Source organism: Eptatretus burgeri, chromosome 9 (assembly GCF_056783735.1).
Source record: "Eptatretus burgeri isolate ZD-2024b chromosome 9, Ebu_testis_v1, whole genome shotgun sequence".
NCBI classification, from domain to species: domain Eukaryota; kingdom Metazoa; phylum Chordata; class Myxini; order Myxiniformes; family Myxinidae; genus Eptatretus; species Eptatretus burgeri.
In genome coordinates, this window is record NC_140969.1 from 8059830 (window position 1) to 8079729 (window position 19900).

The 19900-nt window shown below is 42.7% G+C and overlaps 1 protein-coding gene across 3 annotated transcripts in view; it reads left to right on the plus strand.

Annotated features, from left to right (window-relative positions):
* The window catches only part of ADCY3 (adenylate cyclase 3), a 158755-nt gene that overhangs the window by 116169 nt on the left and 22686 nt on the right, over positions 1-19900 (plus strand). For all 3 annotated transcript variants that reach the window (XM_085894011.1, XM_085894009.1, XM_085894010.1), the window contains 5 exons: positions 671-758; positions 1542-1658; positions 2628-2866; positions 3225-3306; positions 18097-18255. In XM_085894011.1, the coding sequence (XP_085750137.1) occupies positions 671-758; positions 1542-1658; positions 2628-2866; positions 3225-3306; positions 18097-18255 (685 nt within the window). The remainder of the gene's footprint in view (positions 1-670; positions 759-1541; positions 1659-2627; positions 2867-3224; positions 3307-18096; positions 18256-19900) is intronic.

The following is a 19900-nucleotide window of genomic DNA, read 5'->3' on the forward strand; positions in this document are numbered from 1 at the left end:
GGGGAAAACAAACGATATGACACTTAATTGTGAATGATCATCTCAGGCTTAAATAAAGATCCAGATGTAAGTTCTCAAACAATTAACTCTGCAGCTCTTGCCAGCGCATTATTTGGTGATGTTTGTCAATCGTATTAAAATATGCCATTTGGTGTCTGTCTGTCTGTCTGACCATGATGCATTTGGTCGTTACTTATTCATCCTCAAACAGACTTCACAGGGGAGTTAAAGGTCACACGACAGAGGTTGTAGCGACTTCATTTTTCCCCCCTCCCCAAAGGGGTTTTTCCCCCTGAGATAAACGCCATGTTAACTTGTATAAATAGCTTATCATGGCGTTTTGGGGGACACCCCTACCACAAGTAAAAAAATTTTTATTATAAACCACAAACACGTATGATTGCCTTTTTAAACAGTTGCTACTGCTGTTCAACACAACGGTCAAATTGTGACCTTTATTTGATGCATAACACTCTGCTCCCATTGGGAGCGGAAGTATTAGTCTCTTTAAAATGTTCAATTGTCTCAATTACTGGTTCCTCAGTAAATGCACTCTCATGTGATCACTGGGAAGGGATGTTTGCTATGTTTCTCTTCTTAACAAACCATAAAATATAGAGGTTCACTTGTTTTTATGCTCTACACCATGATGCTTTGTCCTCCTGTGCAGGCTATTTGCAAACTACATGACGTTCCTGTCCGGTTTGGTTGTTCTCCTCATCCTCACCATATGTTGCCTAGCAGCCCTCTATCCAAACGTAAGTCTGGGTGCTTGGTGTGTACTCATAACCCATACCTTGTAACTCAACCCCATGTCTTAGCTTCAATTGGACTCATCATTGTACTTTGAACTGCTTTTCTGTTGGGTGCTTTTGTCACCTTCCCTGTTGACTTTCAATATGGAAGCCAATCATCTCTTTATGTCCTTTCTTTAACCTAATCATGAACTTTTATTCTTTCACTACTTCCATGCTTTTCTTGATGACCTGTCACTTCCAGATTTTTGTTGATTGTCCTTCTCCATCCTTACCTTCTTGTGCCATCAATACTCTTGTTAAAAATTGATTTTTGAGATTTTCCACTTCTTTCCATCAGCCCTACTTTGATTTGTTCGCCTTCCATTTTGTTCCATTTCAGCTCTTCCACAAGTTGACACCTGTATCGAAAAGAAAGTACAGTCTCGTATATTTACGAGCTTTTATTTACATGCAGTTCTTTTTTTATTTTTTTTTGAAACTTGCATGTAATACTCGTACTATTTGAAGGAGTCGTATTCGTGCCACAATGATTAAATTTAGTGTGTGTGTGTGTGTGTGTGTGTGTGTGTGTGTGTGTGTGTGTGTGTGTGTGTGTGTGTGTGTGTGTGTGTGTGTGTGTGTGTGTGTGTGTGTGTGTGTGTGTGTGTGTGTGTGTGATGTCTTAGGTTTTAAGGAAATATATCGATGCAATATGGTGTGTTTGAGTGTCTCTTGCAATCCAAATTAATTGTGATTGCTCTATTATCCAATTCACTAATCTCTCATATGATGCTGTGTATGTAGGCATATCCCATCAAGTTCGTGAGATTTTCTTCATGGCTTGACCGCACTCGATGGGCACGAAATGCCTGGGCCATGGCTGCCATTATTGCTCTTGTGACCTGTGATATTATTGACATTGTAAGTACCTGTATGTTGCTGGGTTTTCACTTTATAACAATCAAATGGGTAAATACTAATTTGATTTTGGAACAAAAAAGAAACAAGAAAAAGATGTGCAGAGCACAATTCTTGCAAAATCCACCCCCTCTCCAAAGGTTGCCATGGATACATCGAATTGTCCATTTCATTAAGATTAAAATTGACAATCTTAATCAAAGCTCAGGTCAATTGGATAAAAATTGATTATTTTTCAGATTGAAATTGATGATTTTATAAGTTTGACCTTTTGACCTCAATAACAGTTGCTTTCCCAATTCAGTAATGGACTCTGCAAATCCTGTTCAACCTGAAAGTTAATAGGGTGTAAATTGACTATTTTTGAGATAAAAATTGAGGATTTTACAAGTTTGACCTTGAGTTGACCTTTGAGCTTTTGATCTCAAAAATAGTTGGTTTCCAAATTCAGTGATGGACTATGCAAATCCTGTTCAAATTTTCAGTCATTCGGATGAAAAATGACGATTTTAGAAATTTCACGTAAAGATGACCTTTGACCTTTGTTTTCAAAAATTATGGACAGATTTTGACAAAACTTAGTGGATGAGTTGGATAGGTGACAAGAACAAGCCGATTAGATTTTGGTTCAAGTCCGGATGCAGATCCAGCCTATCAATGGGATACAAAACGTAAACTGTTGAGCCTGGTGGATGCATGCGCTCTACCAAGTGCCATTCTATCTCTTCTGTTATCTGTCACTGTCTCGTCTCTTCTGTCATCTGCCTCTTTCCCTCTTCACCCTCTTCACCCTCTTCTGTCTCTTCCCTTTCAAGTGGGTATGGGGAGACGTGATTCAAAGCTGGGGTCACAGCATTGCGAGGGAAGTGCTTAAGTAAAAATGACAAACAGGCTGCTCAGTTATTTTCTCATTTTTCACAAAATATGCAATTCATCACGAATCTAGAAGCCTCTCATTTTTTGTGCCCTCAGCTGAGCTGCCATGCAGGTGAGAGCCTGACTTCATTGCTCACAGATTGCATGAAGCATCCAAAATATTACTCCTTCTTGGCAGTCCTTGCTCTAATGGCCATCAGTATGTTAGTGCAGGTGAGCCACAAGGTGAAGATCACCCTTATGCTCACTATCACTATCGTCTGGGGCATTATCAACATCTTTGTCTGGTCGAACCTCTACAAGCTCTATGATTTGAAGCGCTATGAGAAATCGAGGTAAGTTTTAATCTCGTCTCATTGTGTTAGATGTTACTGTTAAGCGGCGACCAATGACACTAGCTTGTACACATATTGCCTGTTAGACAAAGAGACGTTGGTATGCTTTTTTTTTTTGAATTGCAAGGACTTTTGTAGATGGTGGAGAAATTAATGCAGGGAATTGGATTTAAAGTTGGGATCCAATAATCCTAAGCTAAGTGCTCAGATAGAAATACCAAACAAGCCAAATTTTCTGTCATTTGGTGTGGATTTGGATTTGCTTTCAAAGTTTGTCAGTGGTTAAAATGTTGGTATTTCTGTTGGCCATGATATATATATATATATATATGTATGATTTATGTTGATGTGTTTTCAGCCTCACTGTGATTCCCACAAAGTACGACATGTCTGGGACCATTCTGGTGATGATGCTCAGCCTGTACTACTTCAGCAGAAATGTACGTTGATTGGTTTATAACAGTCGTTGGTTCATTCAGCAAACCCTCATCAGAGTGAATAGTCTTTGAGATTCACTCAACATGTAACATGTCCCTAAATATATATTTTTTTAATTTTCCACTCTGCAATGATCTTAAAACTATTCTCAAAATGTGTTTATTTTATGTAAGAGTATACTGAATCTCATTTATTTTAGAAGTGCCCTTTTGGGAGGGGGGGGAGGGTGGTCAATGGGAGTGCTTCCTGCATAGTTCACATATTCCAATACTGTTGGACCATGCTGTTTGCGGGGATACATTCCGAGAGAATGGCGCGAATGGCGAATCCGCGAATAGTGGGGCATTGTTTCAATGGTAAAAAGGGGGATACGTTCCTGGAAAATGGCACGAATGGTGAATCCGCAAATAGCAGGGCATTGTTTCAATGGTATAAAGGGGGATAGGTTCCCGGCGGTTCGTGATTTATTATGGAAAATCAAAAATCGTGTAAACAATCTCTAATATGCCCGCAAAAAACTGTGAATATGCTCTCAAAAAAAATCGCGAAACCACACAAAAAAACGTGAATATGCCTGCAAAAAACCACAAAAACATGAAAAAACCCCCAAGAATACGCGAAGCACCCGGGCGTAAATGTAGAAGCAGGTCACATTTTATCAACCGCGAATATGTGGGGTCCACGAATAGCGAATCTGGTCCGACAATATACAGTGCCTAAAGAAAGTCCACACCCCACCACCCGTCAAATTTTCACCTTTTGTTGCTTTATAGCCTGGAAGTAGATTTCATTAAATCAGACTTTTTCCACCTTTATTTACACATCGTAACCCACAACTTACAAGTGAAAAACAAATTCGACAAATTCAATAAAATTAATTTAAAATGCAAAGCCAGAATATCTTGGTTGGATAAGTGTCCACCCCCCTTATGATTGCAACTGTAAATTAGCTCAGGTGTACCCAATCACCTTCAAAATCATACACCAAGTTAATTGGCCTCCACCTGTGTTAAGTTGTAGTGATTCTGATTATTTCAGAATAAAATCAGCTGTTGCTGTAGGTTTCCTCTGCTGGGTAGTGCATTTTTTTTTTTGTACACCTTGGTCGAGGCTCGTATGAGAGCTAACACACAACTCACAGCAAGGAGGCATGAGACAAGAGGGGCGGGAGTGGAAGGGACAAAACAGAGGGGAACAGACACATTAGGTGAACTGTGGAAGGGAGAGGGATGGGGATGGGATGGGGAACATGGCGAAGAGAAGATGGACATTTCAGGGACTTTCAGGAAGGAAAGCAGGAGAAATGAAGGAAGTGGGCTTGGGTGGATTATCGGGGGTAGAAAAGATCGACGATTTTGATGGGGGAAGATAAGAGGTGGTGGTGAACAGCTGTTTTGAAAGCCTGGAGGGAAGAATGGGAAAGAATAGAGTGAGGAAGTTTATTCCAAAGGTGGGAAAAAAGAGGAATGAAAGAGTGAAGATGAGCAGTGATTCGTGATTTTGGTAGTTTTATCAGAAGGGGGTTGTTGGCGGACCTTGAGCGCCCTGTGGAAATGTGGTGGGGACAAATCGCAGAGAGAGCAGGGGGGCAAGGCTGGAGAGGAGTCGGTAGAAGACAGAAAGACCACCGACCAACCTGTGGTGATTGAGTGAGAGGCCCAAAGACTCAGCTTCATTGCGGGAGATGCCGATGATCTTAAATGCCCTGGTTTCGACAGAGTGAAGCCGAGAAAGGTGGGAGGCAGGAGCACCAGCCCAGAGAGGAGAGCAGTTCTCCATCAGGCTATGGACAAAAGCTTTGTAAGTGGTCAGGAGCTCAAGAGGGCCGAGGAAGGACTTAGCACGACGGAGGATTCCCAGTCGGCGACTGGCTTTTGAGGCGAGGTTGGAAATGTGACTTTCCCAGGAAAGGTCATGGCAGATAGTGAGACCTAGAAGCTTGAAAGAAAAGACTTCTTCCAGAGGATTGTTGAGAAAGTGGATGGGGGGGTTTTGTAAACGGTCCTTTCGAAGAGACATAGTGAGAGTGTGAGATTTGGCTGGATTGAAAGACATGTTCCACGTGTTGGACCAGTTTGTGATTTTATCCAGATCTGCAGTGAGTGAAGAAGCTGCTGCTTGCCAGTCTGAGGGATGAGAGATGGTAGGGCAGAGGGTGGAGTCGTCGGCAAAGAGAAATAGAGGATTTTCCAGAGAGTCCGAGAGATCATTGATGAAAACCAGAAAAAGAACAGGGCCCAGAACGCTACCTTGAGGAACTCCAGCCTGCACAGGAAGAGGGGATGAAAGAACTCCATTTAGGGCCACACGTTGACTGCGACAGGAGAGGAAGTCTGCGAGCCATGAGTGGAGATGGCCTTGAATACCATGGGAAGAGAGTTTCGTGAGTAGGGCAGGGTGCCAGACTGTGTCAAAAGCACGTGATATGTCCAGGGATACGGCTCGGATTTCCTGTCTGGCATTGAGGACCTCCATCCATTGATGGGAGAGCAGAAGCAGCATATCCAGGGTAGAGTGACCTGGTCTGAAACCAAATTGATGATTGGAAATCAAGCCATTGGAGAAGAGGAAGGATTTCATGTCTGAGGCGATGATGGATTCCATCACCTTGCTGATGATTGGGAGAAGGCTGATTGGTCTGTAGTTATTTTATGCAGGGCAGTGATGTTAGCAGATTTCCAAGCAGATGGCAGATGACCTTGGGCAAATGAGAGGGTGAATAGAACAGAGAGAGGGTGAGCAAGAGCAGAAGAGCAGGCTTTGAGGACACATGGGCTGATGCCGTCTGGACCGGTTGCAGAATCTGACTCGAGGTTTGAAAGCAAGCTCTCCACCTTGTCAGGAGAAAAGGACACAGAGTCCAGGGACAGTTGGGTGCGACTGGGTAAAGTGGGTAGAGATAGTGATGGGTTTAGGACACAAGATTTAGCTGCAAACACCGAGTTTAGACATTCAGCTTTATCACGTGTGGAATCAGCAGTGCGGCCATTTGAGGTAAGGGAGGGGATGGAGGGGGAACATTCATCAGAATTTTTGGTATTTTTTTTTCACAGCAAAGACTCAACCATGGAAACCAAGGAGCTTTCAAAAGACCTTCAGGATAAAATTGTGGAAAGGCACAGATCAGGGGATGGGTCTGAAAATATTTCAAAGGACTTGAATATACATGGGAGCACAGTCAAGACAATCATTAAGAAGTGCAAGGCGTATGGTACTACCAAGATCCTGCCGAGATCAGGCCGTCCTTCCAAACTGGATGACCAAGCAAGGAGGAGACTGATTAGAGAGGCCACCAAGAGGCCAATGGAAACTTTGAAAGAGCCACTACATGCTTTTATGGCAAATACAGGTCACTGTTTGCATGTCATAACAATAGCCGAAGCACTCCACAAGTCTGGCCTGTGTGGTGGAGTGGCAAGAAGGAAGCCATTACTCAATAAAGTCCACCTTGTATCCCGTTTGAGATATGCAAAAAAACCCACTCCTGAGATTCTTTTTTTTTCGGCAAAAAGTTTTATGGTCTGTAGAAACCAAGATGGATCTTTTTGGCCGAAATGCAAAACGTTACGTTTGGTGCAAACCCAACACAGCACATCACCCAAAGAACACCATCCCTACTGTGAAGCATTGTGGTGGCAGCATCATGTTATGGGGATGTTTCTCATCAGCAGGGACTGGGGCACTTGTCAGGATAGAAGGGAAAATGGATGGGGCAAAACACAGATAAATCCAAGAGGAAAACCTGCCGCTCTCTGCAGGAAAGCTGAAATTGAGATGGATGTTCATCTTTCAGTGTGACAACAACCCGAAGCACACAGACAAAGCTACACTGGAGTGGCTAAGGAACAAAACGATAAATATCCTTGAGCGGCCCAGTCAGAGCCCCGACCTACATCCAATCGAAAATCTGTGGCATGGCTTGAAGATTGCTGTCCATCAACGCTCACCACGCAACTTTACTGAGCTTGAACAGTTTTATACAGAAGAATGGGCAAATATTGCCCAATCAGGGTGTCCAAAGTTGGCGGAGACCTATCCCAACAGACTCACAGCTGTAATTGCTGTGAAAGGTGTTTCCACCAAGTATTCACTCAGGAGGGTGGACACTTATCCAACCAAGATGCTCTAGTTTTGTATTTTTAATGAATCATCTGAAATTTGTGGAATTTGTTTTTCCACTTGGAAGTTGTGGGTTATGATGTGCAAATGAAGGTGGAAAGACTCTGATTTAATGCAATTGAATTCCAGGCTATATATAAAGCAACAAAAGGTGAAAATTTTGAAAGGGGGTGCAGACTTTCTATAGGTATGGAATATACTGTATATATATATATATATATATATTTATTTATATATATATATATATATATATATATATATATATATATATATACTGTATATATATACACTATTTTGGTGAAGTGATTCGATTTTGATTAAATTTTGGTGAAGATTCGGATCCAGATCCGCCTACTGGAATGTTAGAAGTGATTCTTTACCATTGAGAGGTAGGGCCAAAAACGATATAGCACTGTATTGCATGATATTTCAAAAATGTGATGGGCCTGATGTGTTCTCGTTGATGAGGCATTACATGGCAGAGGTCCGCTCTACTGAGTTCCCTTCTAGTTAGGGTACCCTGTCATTCTGACAGGGAACCCTATTGTTTTTCTTCTGTTTATTTCCTTATTTTTTTATTTTTTATTGTTTATATTTTTTCGCCGGCAATTTTGCGGGTTCTTTCGCTTTGAAAATCATTTTCTCAGGAACGGTAAGTCCGATCGACACGAAATTTTCACCATAGTATGTATCTTTTTTGATAGCAAACTAAAGTGGTAATTGTGACGTCACAGGTCACGTGGTACGGGCGCCATCTTGAAAAAACCGAAAAACTTTGGACCTCTGTATCTCTGAAACTTTCTAGGGTAAAAAATATTTTCTCTTCATACATTTGAATAAGCTCCTCAATGGGAACGGGTGATTTTTCGTGAGGTCATCGGTCAAGAGGTGTGCCGGTCAAAATTCGTTAAGGCCCAGTCACACCTTGACGTTTTAGCCAGCTTATGCCGATTTTTGGAAAATTTGTGTAAAACGCTGGTACACTTCGGATACGTTATGGGTACGTTTTGTATATGTTAAGACCACGCTGAAAAACACTGCCATAAGTGGTAGTACGCTGGCTTTAAACGTTAACTTTGGGGTTTTCCTCAATTTTTTTCATGCTTGAAATTTTACGACGTATGCCGGCGTATGACTCACACGTTCCGCTTCGCTGGCCATAAGTTGTAGGCACGTTATGCGATCGTTGACACACGTTGAAACACGTTACTTGTAAGTTACTCATAAGTCGAAACACGTCGAGGTAATGTTTAGCGTACCCGAAACTTATTTCTAACCTATGAGTAACGTTTTACAAGCACGCTACACGAACGTTGTTCACACTTTGCAACACGTTACTTCAAATTACTACTACTACTACTACTACCAACATCGACATCACTAAATTCTCTCGAACTACTACTACTACTACTAATAACATCGACATCATTAAATTCTCTCGAACTACTACTACTTCTACCACCAACATCGACATGACTAAATTCTCTCGAACTACTACTGCTACTACTACTACTACTACTACTACTACTACTACTACTACTACTACTACTACTACTACTAACATCGACATCATTAAATTCTCTCGAACTACTACTGCTACTACTACTACTACTACTAACATCGACATCACTAAATTCTCTCGAACTACTACTACTACTACTGCTACTGCTACTGCCACTGCTACTGACATTGACATCTACTCAACATGGAGTCTGGAACACTGACGGGTTCCTCTTGTGAAGCCCATTTGTATATACCAATTCCCCTAAACGCTGCCAATACGCCATTATACGGTAGCTGTAAGTTAGAAACACGTTCAGTAAGTTCTGTGGTCGTCCGGAAGACGTCAATCAAATTCGTCTACATACGCCAATGTGCATTTGAGATACATTGCACATAGGTTCAAAGCACGCTACTCATAGGTTCAAAGCACATTACTCGTAGGTTAAAAATTAAGTTTCGGATATGCTAAACATTACCTCGACGTGTTTCGACTTATGAGTAACTTATAAGTAACGTGTGACCGACGTATGTAAACGATTGCGGAGCATGCCAAGAACTTATGCCAGCGTATGCGGAACTTGTGAGCCATACGTCGAGTACGTCGTAAAATTTTCAGCATGCTTGAAATTTCACGACGTACTAGACGTACCACGTAATATGCCAGCGTACTTCATTGATTTTCATCGTGCTGCTAACGTATACACAACTTACCCATACCGTATTCGACGTGTCCCAGCGTTTTAGACACATTTTTCATAGGTCGGCATACGCTGGCTAAATCGTCAAGGTGTGACTGCGATGTTGACACTTCCAATTTCAGGCGGTCATGATTTAAATCGGCGAGCGGCAGGTTTTTAACAGAGAACGCCACTAGTTCGTTGGCGATACGTGCAGCGCACTATGACTAAGTTAAACTATCGTTGGGCATTGGTTGTGAACGCCGACAACAGGCTAAGCATTCGTTGGTATAATTTATCTTTAACACAACGAAACAATCTGTGCCCGTTACTAATACGTTATGAATACGACCAAAACTTAAAAAAAAATCTCAAAACTTCAGCGTACGCCAACGTTTTACGTGCATTTTTCTACGTTGCCATTCCTGGCTAAAACGTCAAGGTGTGACTGGGCCTTTAGGTACAACGCTGCATGGGAAAAATCTGAAATTTCTTGAGCCTCATGTGCACAACAATTCACCGTAGAAAAAATATATTATGACGTCATAGGTCACTTGGTTCGGCAGCCATCTTGTTTTGGGATTTTTTTTTTAATCTTCTCCAGTACGGCCAAACAGATTGAGGCGAAACTTTACACACACATTCCTTATGAGGTCCTTTATCAAGTTTGTTAATTTCTTATTGATCGGTCATACGGTTTGGCGGCAATCTTGAATTTACCGTAAACCTTCAAACATCTTCTTCTCCAGAACGGCTCATCAGATCAAGGGGAAACTTCACTAACGTATTGCCCACGAGTAGGGAATATAAGTTTGTTAATTTCTAATTGATAGGTCACATGGTTTGGCAGCCATGTTTGATTCAAGAACAATATTAAATATTGTTTTCTCTGGAACCACTAACCCGATCAAAGCAAAACTTTGTGACTGTCATCTGCAGAAAGTCCCATGTTGTATCAAAGGTGGAAGTGTGGGTACCCGGTCATCACTGCCAGCAGTTATAAAGTGGCAGTTCTAGTTTTTATTTGTATTTGTCTTTGCCCAAGTGACGAATTGTATAATGGAAGAACAAAAATGGGAAACGTCGTGGAAAATTTAATTTCACATTTTCAGCAAGGCAGCAACTGCCTGTTGCACCGCGGAACAACACGTGTTCAATGCAGGCGAGTAGCCCTGAATTTTGTTCACATCCATCTATATACAATATTCAGTGACTGCGAATCTTTTTGAGAGCTGGCTTAAGCATTCCAACGAAACGGTTGATTAAAAAAAACGACTCTCTTGGCACGCAATTGGCAATCACCGAAACGTCATATTCAACGTACACCTCTCGGAGTCCATTCAACATTCTTCTTCTTGGACCCATACTCTTGAACAGAGCATTGGAACTGCCAAAGCAGTTTTTCCTTGGCGATTTGGCACAATCTTGGACGGGTTGCCACTTTGACCATTTCTTGGACCACAGCTGCGCCACTGATGCTGTTCCCCTCTACCAGTACACCGGTACTCATTTCGCCGACCTCAGTAGGATGACAGGCTGAGTCTATCCCACCTGGTGCTAATTCAGCAGCCATTGGGGCCCAAACTCAGGACCCTAGGATTCCAAGCTGGACACCCTAACCAATAACCCGACAGCAGACTTATGTTCAACATTCAACTCCTGAATTGGACAAATGAACACTTTTCTAGGAGTCGGAACTGCTTGGAAGTTCGATTCTGGAGCTTAAATTTTGTAATTCTCCTTAGTTTAAGAGATACTCGTGCTGATTGCATGTGCGGACACGAAATAAAGCAACGGCTTCTGACATCTCTGGGCATATATACAGTACGTATTGCAATGTACCCAGTGATGCGCCTGATAAATAATGTAATTAAATATGGTTGTTAATTATCTTCAAAAGGAGTGTCTTAATTAACCCAAACACCCAATTAACAAATAACAGCCTGGGAATTCTTCTGCAGAACAGAGAATTGCTCCCTCATGCACAGAATCATTTCATCTCATCTTCAATTATCTCACCCATCCTCCCACTCTTGGTTCTCTGAATCCTGTGGTGAGGCCGTTACTTTGAAACAACTTACGTTCTCCTCCTGGAAGGCGAGTCCGACCGAAGGCAACCTCAGATCATTCCACAAAGCCCGCAACAAGTGTGTGTCTACTCTCAGGAAAGCCAGAATACAACTGTCCAATCTCAAGAATGAACTTTCAAACTTGTCTCCCTCCTCTAAAACCTGTTGGTGCCTTGTCAAGTGTCTCTCTGGTGTATGCTCCCCTTCCATCCCTTCTCTCACTTCAAATGGCCCCACAGATTTCTGCTTGTGAGAAGGCTGAATGCTTCAATTCTGTGTTTGCTTCAAAATCTTGTGTCCCTCACCCCTCTCTCACTGTACCCATCCGTTCCAGTCCTACCCCACTGCTCCTAAATTATTTCTCTTTTGGACCTGAAAAGGGGGAAACGTTTCTGGCAACTCTCGACTCTTGACTGTACAGCTGGACTGGACGGCATCAGCTCGCACGTCCTAAAAACCTGCTCTTGCACTTCCTCTCTCTGCCCTTTTCACCCTGTCATTTACCATAGATCATCAGCCACCATCACAGCATTACATAAAAACGTGCAGAAATGGATCCCCTTAACTACAGCCCAATTAGCTTACATCCAATCAATGGCAAGGTCATGGAATCCATCATCGCAGTTGACATAAAATCATTCCTCTTCTCGAACAGCCTCATCTCGAATCATCAATTTAGATTCAGACCTGGTCTACTTTGGACATGCTGCTTATACTCTCCCAACCATGGATGGAGGCCCTCAATATCAGACGTGAGATTAGGACCGTCTGGACATACCTCGAGCTTTCGATACAGTCTGGCATCCTACCTTACTCTCCAAACTGTCTGTCTATGGAATGCAAGGCCAACTCCACTCTTTGAATACTGACTTCCTCCACTCTCATAGGCAACCTGTGGCTCTCAACGCAACCCTTTCATCTCCTCCACCTGTCAAGGGAAGGCTGGAGTACCCCCAAGTCAGTGTTCTAGTCCCCCTATTATTCCTAATCTTCATCAATGATCTCACTAACTCTCTGGAAAATCCTCTTTATCTCTTTACTAATGATTCCACTCTCTGCCGTGACATCCCTCATCCTTCGAACAGGCACGTAGCAGCCTCTTCTCTATCCTCAGACCTTGCCCAAATCACAAACTGGTCAAACACAATTTTGCTTTTGTATCCATATTGTCCACCCATTGCATTTTCCCTTACCCCTCATTGTTACCTGCATCCCTTGTTTGTCCTTCTCAGTCTACTTTCTCCGCCATGCTGTTGGTTTTTCATCTTTTCTCCTGCTGTTCCCTTTGTTACGTTGTGTCCTGATTTGTTCTCTGTAATCGCTTTTCAAAATTTTGATGTGGAGTATGACATGTTGTCCAGTCTGAAATTTCTTTCAAAAAATGACAAAAGTTTTAAAGTCAATTCCCAATAATGTGCCGCAGCACATTGCTCAGCAAAAGTTCCCGCTGGTTGAACAATTAAAAACTGGACCATATACCAGCCTATTTCAGTGCGCTGTAGAGCAAGGACCTCATGCTAAGGGGTGTTATGGTTCACTTTCCACGTCGGCTTGGTGAGAATGATTAGCTATGGGAATCAAACCCACAGCAGTTAGTTGAGGACGAAGCAAGAGTTGAACAATTTGACCAAGGGAAGGAATTGGGAATTGATTCAGGGGGCACGAACAACAACTCAACTGCTCTCCCAAGACCCCCCTGATGGGATATTTTAACGTCTGCCACCTAATGCCATCAGATGGGACATCCATATTAACATCTGAGGGACGGCACACTTTGTGTTGCAACATCTTGTCAGCAAAGTAGCAATCTGATAGTACATAGTCGAGACATGATTGAACCCTGTCCAAACATATGAAAGGTAAGTGCGCTCCCTCTGCACCATCCTGTCATGACTGTCGTTAAATGGTGACATTAATTATTTGGTGAGATGCTATTGCCTCTATTTGGTTGTCCCTTGACCATCACATTTGTTGGTTCACGTCGTAATGACTGTAGAAGTAGAAGGCCCTCCTGATAATAAATATGGATTACGCAGATAAGCCTCATTCCAACACATTGCCATTACTTTTGTTTGTCAGTTGGTGGAAAATATGTTCAGCCCAACCTATCCTCTCCCTCCAGGGCCAGCCAAATTCTCTCTTAACGCTGGCTTTAGTGGCAGCACTGTGAGGACAGAGTTTGTGTATATATGCTGGGATACTTCCCTGCACCCCTACTCCTAACCTTAATCCCAATCCTTTCCCATTGTAATAAATAAATATGCGTTGCCCAATACTGGTGGAATATTTGTGATGTGTTTATTCGAACATTATGCATTCAGAGGTGCTGCAGGTCATGCACAGAGCAAGGGTTAAGATAGAAGGAAGGGTGATTGTGTACACAAGCAATTAACTTTTGGGGATGGGGGAAGGGGGTCAGTGAGGAGGAGGGAGGTGTCAAGGTAACTTACAGGTGATAATGAACACGTATAATCTGTGTGGAATGGAAAAAGAAGGAATACAACATCAAGGAGATAGTGGGCAGGTAAATGGAAGGTAAGAGATCTAAAGGCCCGGTCACACCTTGACGTTTTAGCCAACGTATGCCGATTTTTGAATTTTTTTTCTAAAACGCTGGCAAACGTTGAATATGTTATGGGTAAGTTTTGATAACATTGAGAGCACGCTGGCATACGTCGTAGTACGTTGCCATACGTCGTTGTACGTTGGCTTTAAACGTTGTACTTTTCGGTTGTCCTCAAATTTTTTCATGCCTGAAATTTCACGACGTATGCCGGCGTATGACTCACACGTTCCGCTACGCTGGCCACAAGTTGTATGCACGGTCTGCGATCGTTGACAGACGTTAACACATGCTACTTGTAAGTTAATCATAAGTTGAGACACGCCGAGGTAATGCTTAGCATACCCGAAACTTATTTCTAACCTATGATTAATGTGTTGATGGCACGTTACGCGATCGTTGCCACACATCGACAGACGTTACTTTTAAGTTACTCATAGGCTGAAAGACGTCGGTATAATGGATCGTCCTTGCGTCAGCGTCCACGGCCACGGCCAGGACACTTATTTGCAGCATTCTTCAAACTTTTCTTCGGCATGACGAGGATGTTCACACTTCGATGTCGAGCTTGGCTATGATTCCAATTGTCCATCGGCAGCGTCTATTTAAAATAGTCGAGTTTGAGCGTTTTAACACGTTCAGAAGAAACGCTTCAAATTTCCAAACCCCAGCGTCAAAAAAAACAAACAAAAAAAAAAAAAACAAAGGCGAGTGACAGCAATTTAAATCGTTCATTGTAAACAATGAAACTAGCTGAGTGGTACCATTTCAAAGTCGTTGAGTGTAAAAAAAATCCAATTGTTGAGCGCAAGCGTCTACTTTCAATAGTGGAGATGTAGCCATTTAAATGGTTGAGTGGCAGCCTATGAACCTACCCGTGGACACGCGGACGCAAGGAGGATCCATCATAACCCACACCCTCCCCCTCACACCCACCTACTACTGCCAACATGAACAAACTACTACTAATACTCATACTAACACTGATACTGATACTGATACTGTTACTGCTGACATGGACATCAACTCAAAAAGGAACTCGAAAACACTGTTGGGTTCCCCTTTTATGAGCAGCATTTTTAGATACCAATTCCCAAAACTGCTGGGAACACGTCTTTATATGGCAGTTGTAACCTAGAAACACATTCATTTTTTTTTTGTCGACCGGAAGACGTCATTGGAATACGTCTACATACGTCGATGTGTGTTGGGACTACGTAAAGAATTGGTTCAAAGCACGTCAAACATAAGTTAGAAATAAGTTTCGTGTAAAAAAGACATTACCGCGACGTGTTTCGACTTATGAGTAGCTTATAAGTAGCCTTTGTGGACGTGTGTAAGCGTCCACATATCGTGTGTAAAACTTATCCCCATCGCATGCGGAACGTGTGTCATACGCCGAGTACGTCGTAAAATTTTGAACATGTTCAAAATTTTACGACGTACTCTACTTACTACGACGTATGATAGCGTATTTAGCGTTGTACTCACGTATACCAAACTTACCGATACCGTATTCGACGTGCCCCAACGTTTTAGACACACATTTTGTTACGTCGGCATACGCTGGCAAGATTGCCAAGGTGTGACCGCGATGTTGACACTTCCATTTCTACGGCAGTTATGATTCGAATCGTTGTGCGTCAGCCTTTTAATAGGCTACGTCACGACATCGTCGGCGATGCGTGCAACGCGCTATGCCTAAGTTAGACTATCGTTGGGCATCGGTTGTGTAGGCCGACAACAGGTTCAGCATTCGTTGGTATAAGTTATCTATAACACAACGAAACGTTCTGTGTAGTTACCAATGCGTTACACATAAGACCAAGTCGCTATGAATACGTCCGAATCTTTAAAAAAATACATCAAAAGTTCAACGTAAGCCAGCGTTTTACATCAATTTTAACACGTTGCCATCGCTGGCTAAAACGTCAAGGTGTGACCGGGCCTTAAGCAAGGTACGAAGAAGGGAGATTGATGAAAAAATACTTGTCTTAACCCAACAATGTTATACAACCTGCATTTGTATTTTAATAGCTCGTATCAGGTTCGAAGAGAGATGAGCTTTGGCGAGGAAACGATATAATTATTAAACAAGTTTGATAGGTTAATGGGAGGTTAGTGCAATACACTCACATGAACCATTTGTCAATGGCACTTTGCTCTTCCCTACATTGGTGGTTGAAGTCCATGTTTGCGGCAGAAAGTGCAATATATTGGAATTGCATTCTCGGTTATTCTTTTTTATTTGTGCATTCTACACAACCTGGCTCATCCTGTAAAACTGAAAGGTTTGAGGACCGAGATTCAAGGTTGGTTCTTTTGTTTCTTATCGCTCTCATCGAATGTAATGCCTGATCGCTGTGGACAATATGCCGGATGTGCATGGAATAAAAGTGCGGTGGTTTGTTTCAGGCTGACAATGCTTCCAAACCTATTTCAAATGAAGATGACTATGCACAGTCTGCTTTCAGTGCAATCATTACCTCTGCCACCGAAAGTGGACGAAGGTTTTGTTTTCACCCCTGTTTGTGTTTCTGTTGGGTCGCCGAAATAGGTGACCCTTATTGTCAGTAATTCTGTCTGTTTGTTTGGATGTTTGTTCGTTTATCATCAGCATAATTGGTAGTAAACGTGGGCAGATTTTGACCAAACTCGGGTGGTCGGTACATTTTATGACCTAGTGCTTTGGAAATTGTGATGGTTGCTAGGGATGCTTTGGTTCCCCAGCAACAACCGAAAAACCTTCAAAATCGGTACCGTTCACGCGAAATCAATTCCGAAAGCCATTATACCACGTCGGGTTATGAAATTTGGTGCGAATGATCTACAGGTGATGCTCTATCAAATATATTCCGTTTTTTATGATATATGGAATAGTTTACCTGCAGCGCCCCCTACAATTAGGGTATGCGCGAAAATTGGCGAAAATTGAAGGCCCCCGAGCGACCAGGTGAGTCTATCGATACGAATGAAACTTTGCAAGTTCATGGTATTCAATGAGTACTACAACTTGCCTCAGGACATATTGACCGATTTCGCTTCGGTCAGGGGTGAAAGGTCAATTAGTGCAAAAATCGATAATATACGAGATCTGGAGGTGCCTTCGCGCCAAATGCTACTCCTCCTAGGGTTATGGTCGGATGGTCATGAAAATTCACACTAATCGTCTGGAATACATTGTGCACAAACAATCGAGCCGGATTTTCGATTTAGATCTTTGTTCACCCACAGCTCCCATTTGAACTTTGGGGATTTCCGATTTCAAACCGCATTTTCGGTACTTTTCATTCAAATTGATACCGAGTAGTTAGTTATCAGTAGATGGAACTGGATGAGATTTGATATGCATAATCTTAAGGTGATTCCCTATCCGTTATTGTGCCTTCCATTTTGCTCTATATCTTATAGTTTCCATGCTCGGCGACCCATCGCCACCTGCCGGCTTGTCTATTTATCTGTTAGTTTGTGAGCAGGATATCACAAAAAGATATTGACGAATTTGGATGAAATTTGGTGAACAGGTTGGGTGTGTGACGAGGACGAATTGATTCGATTTTGGTGAATATCTGAATCCATATCGAAGAATTCTTCAATTGATTCTTCACCATTGAGAGATGGGCCCAAAAACGATATATTGCTCAGCATGATATCTCAAAAAATTATGGACGGATTTGTCCGAAACTTGGTGGGATGGGTTGGGTATAAGTGACAAAGAACAAGCCGATTAGATTTTGATAAAGGCCCGGATGGGGATCTGGCCCATCAGTGGGATACAAAACATAAACTGTTTAGCCTGGAGGAGGGATGTGCTTTACCGAGTGCAATTCTCGTGGTTGAGTGTTTTTGTATTTGCTCCAGGTGGAGCAGTTGGCACGCAAACAATTCCTGAGCAAGGTGGAGATGTACCAGCAGAAGGAGCGTGTGAGTGAAATGCGTCAGCGCAATGAAGACCTTATCGCCAACATCCTTCCCGAACATGTTCTTCACAACTTCCTGCGCACTAAAAAGAGAGACGACGTGAGTGATACCAACTTGGACTGCACACCTTGATGCCCTCCGTCCGCTCTCGAAACCCCTAAACTTTCCATCACCCTCGGGTGTCTGATTTTCTTCGTGAAAACTGCCAAGGTGGTGTGTGTGTGTGTGTGTGTGTGTGTGTGTGTGTGTGTGTGTGTGTGTGTGTGTGTGTGTGTGTGTGTGTGTGTGTGTGTGTGTGTGTGTGTGTTCGTGTGTTCTGAAATACCATTGCACCAAAGTCACACTCATCTCGGTGAATGCAGTAATACTCTTAATATTTATCTTAATGTCTTAATATTTTGATGCGCTCATGCATGATTGTTACTCGGCTGGAAAAATTGCCTTGAGGTACGCACACTCACCTTGAAGCTGTCGAGCCAGGGTTTGAATCTCAGCCCAGCTATAAACCGTCATCCTGGTGTTTCATTATATTAACCAGCTATAAATTGTCATCCCAATTCCTGCTCTAACCTGAAGAGGGCAAGCACAGCCTCAGCGGCACAGCTCGCTTCCAAGAAATTAGAGCGACCCGGCAGCCAAGCTGCCATACGCAAGAACAGAACCGAACCCCCAGCAAATGATGCTACCTGCAGCCATGCGCTCCATACAAAAATAGAAGAAGAGTATTATCTTTATTTGCCACATCCAAAATGCATTGAATTTTTCCCACAAAAGTCCCTTGATGTATGATGTCATTTATGTACGACACTCGTAATCACCGATTACAAACCTGCAAATGAATGATCGTTTTTGTAGGTCATGCACTTCTCATTTTATGGAGAAAATTTTTTTTTTTCAAAGCTTTCGGCTTGTAAGTGAAAGTAAGATAATATAGAACACAATAATCTAATGAGACAATAGAGTTTGTTTCCCAATAGTGATTTTAATTAATCAAATGACCTTGGTGAAATATTCTGTGGACTTTAAAGCTCTCAATATTATTAGAATTTCCCATGATGAGGCCGAATCACAATATCTGTTGGTTTCACATCTCCGGCAGGTTGCTTGTCTTTGTGCTCTTTGCCACCTATTCTCCAATATCATTCTCTCTCTCTCTCTCTCTCTCTCTCTCTCTCTCTCTCTCTCTCTCTCTCTCTCTCTCTCTCTCTCTCTCTCTCTCTCTCTCTCTCTGTCTCTCTGTATCTCTGTCTCTCTGTCTCTCTGTCTCTCTGTCTCTCTGTCTCTCTGTCTCTCTGTCTCTCTGTCTCTCTGTCTCTCTGTCTCTCTGTCTCTCTCTCTCTCTCTCTCTCTCTCTCTCTGTCTCTCTCTCTCTCTCTCTCTCTCTCTCTCTCTCTCTCTCTCTCTCTCTCTCTCTCTCTCTCTGTCTCTCTGTCTCTCTGTCTCTCTGTCTCTCTGTCTCTCTGTCTCTCTGTCTCTCTGTCTCTCTGTCTCTCTGTCTCTCTGTCTCTCTGTCTCTCTGTCTCTCTGTCTCTCTCTCTCTCTCTCTGTCTCTGTGTCTCTCTCTCTCTCTCTCTCTCTCTCTCTCTCTCTCTCTCTCTCTCTCTCTCTCTCTCTCTCTCTCTCTCTCTCTCTCTCTCTCTCTCCCTGTTTCTCTCTCACTCTCTCTCACTTTCTCTCTCTCACCCTCTCTCACTCGCTCCCTCACTCCCTCTCTCTCTCTCCCACACCCTCTCTCACTCCCCCT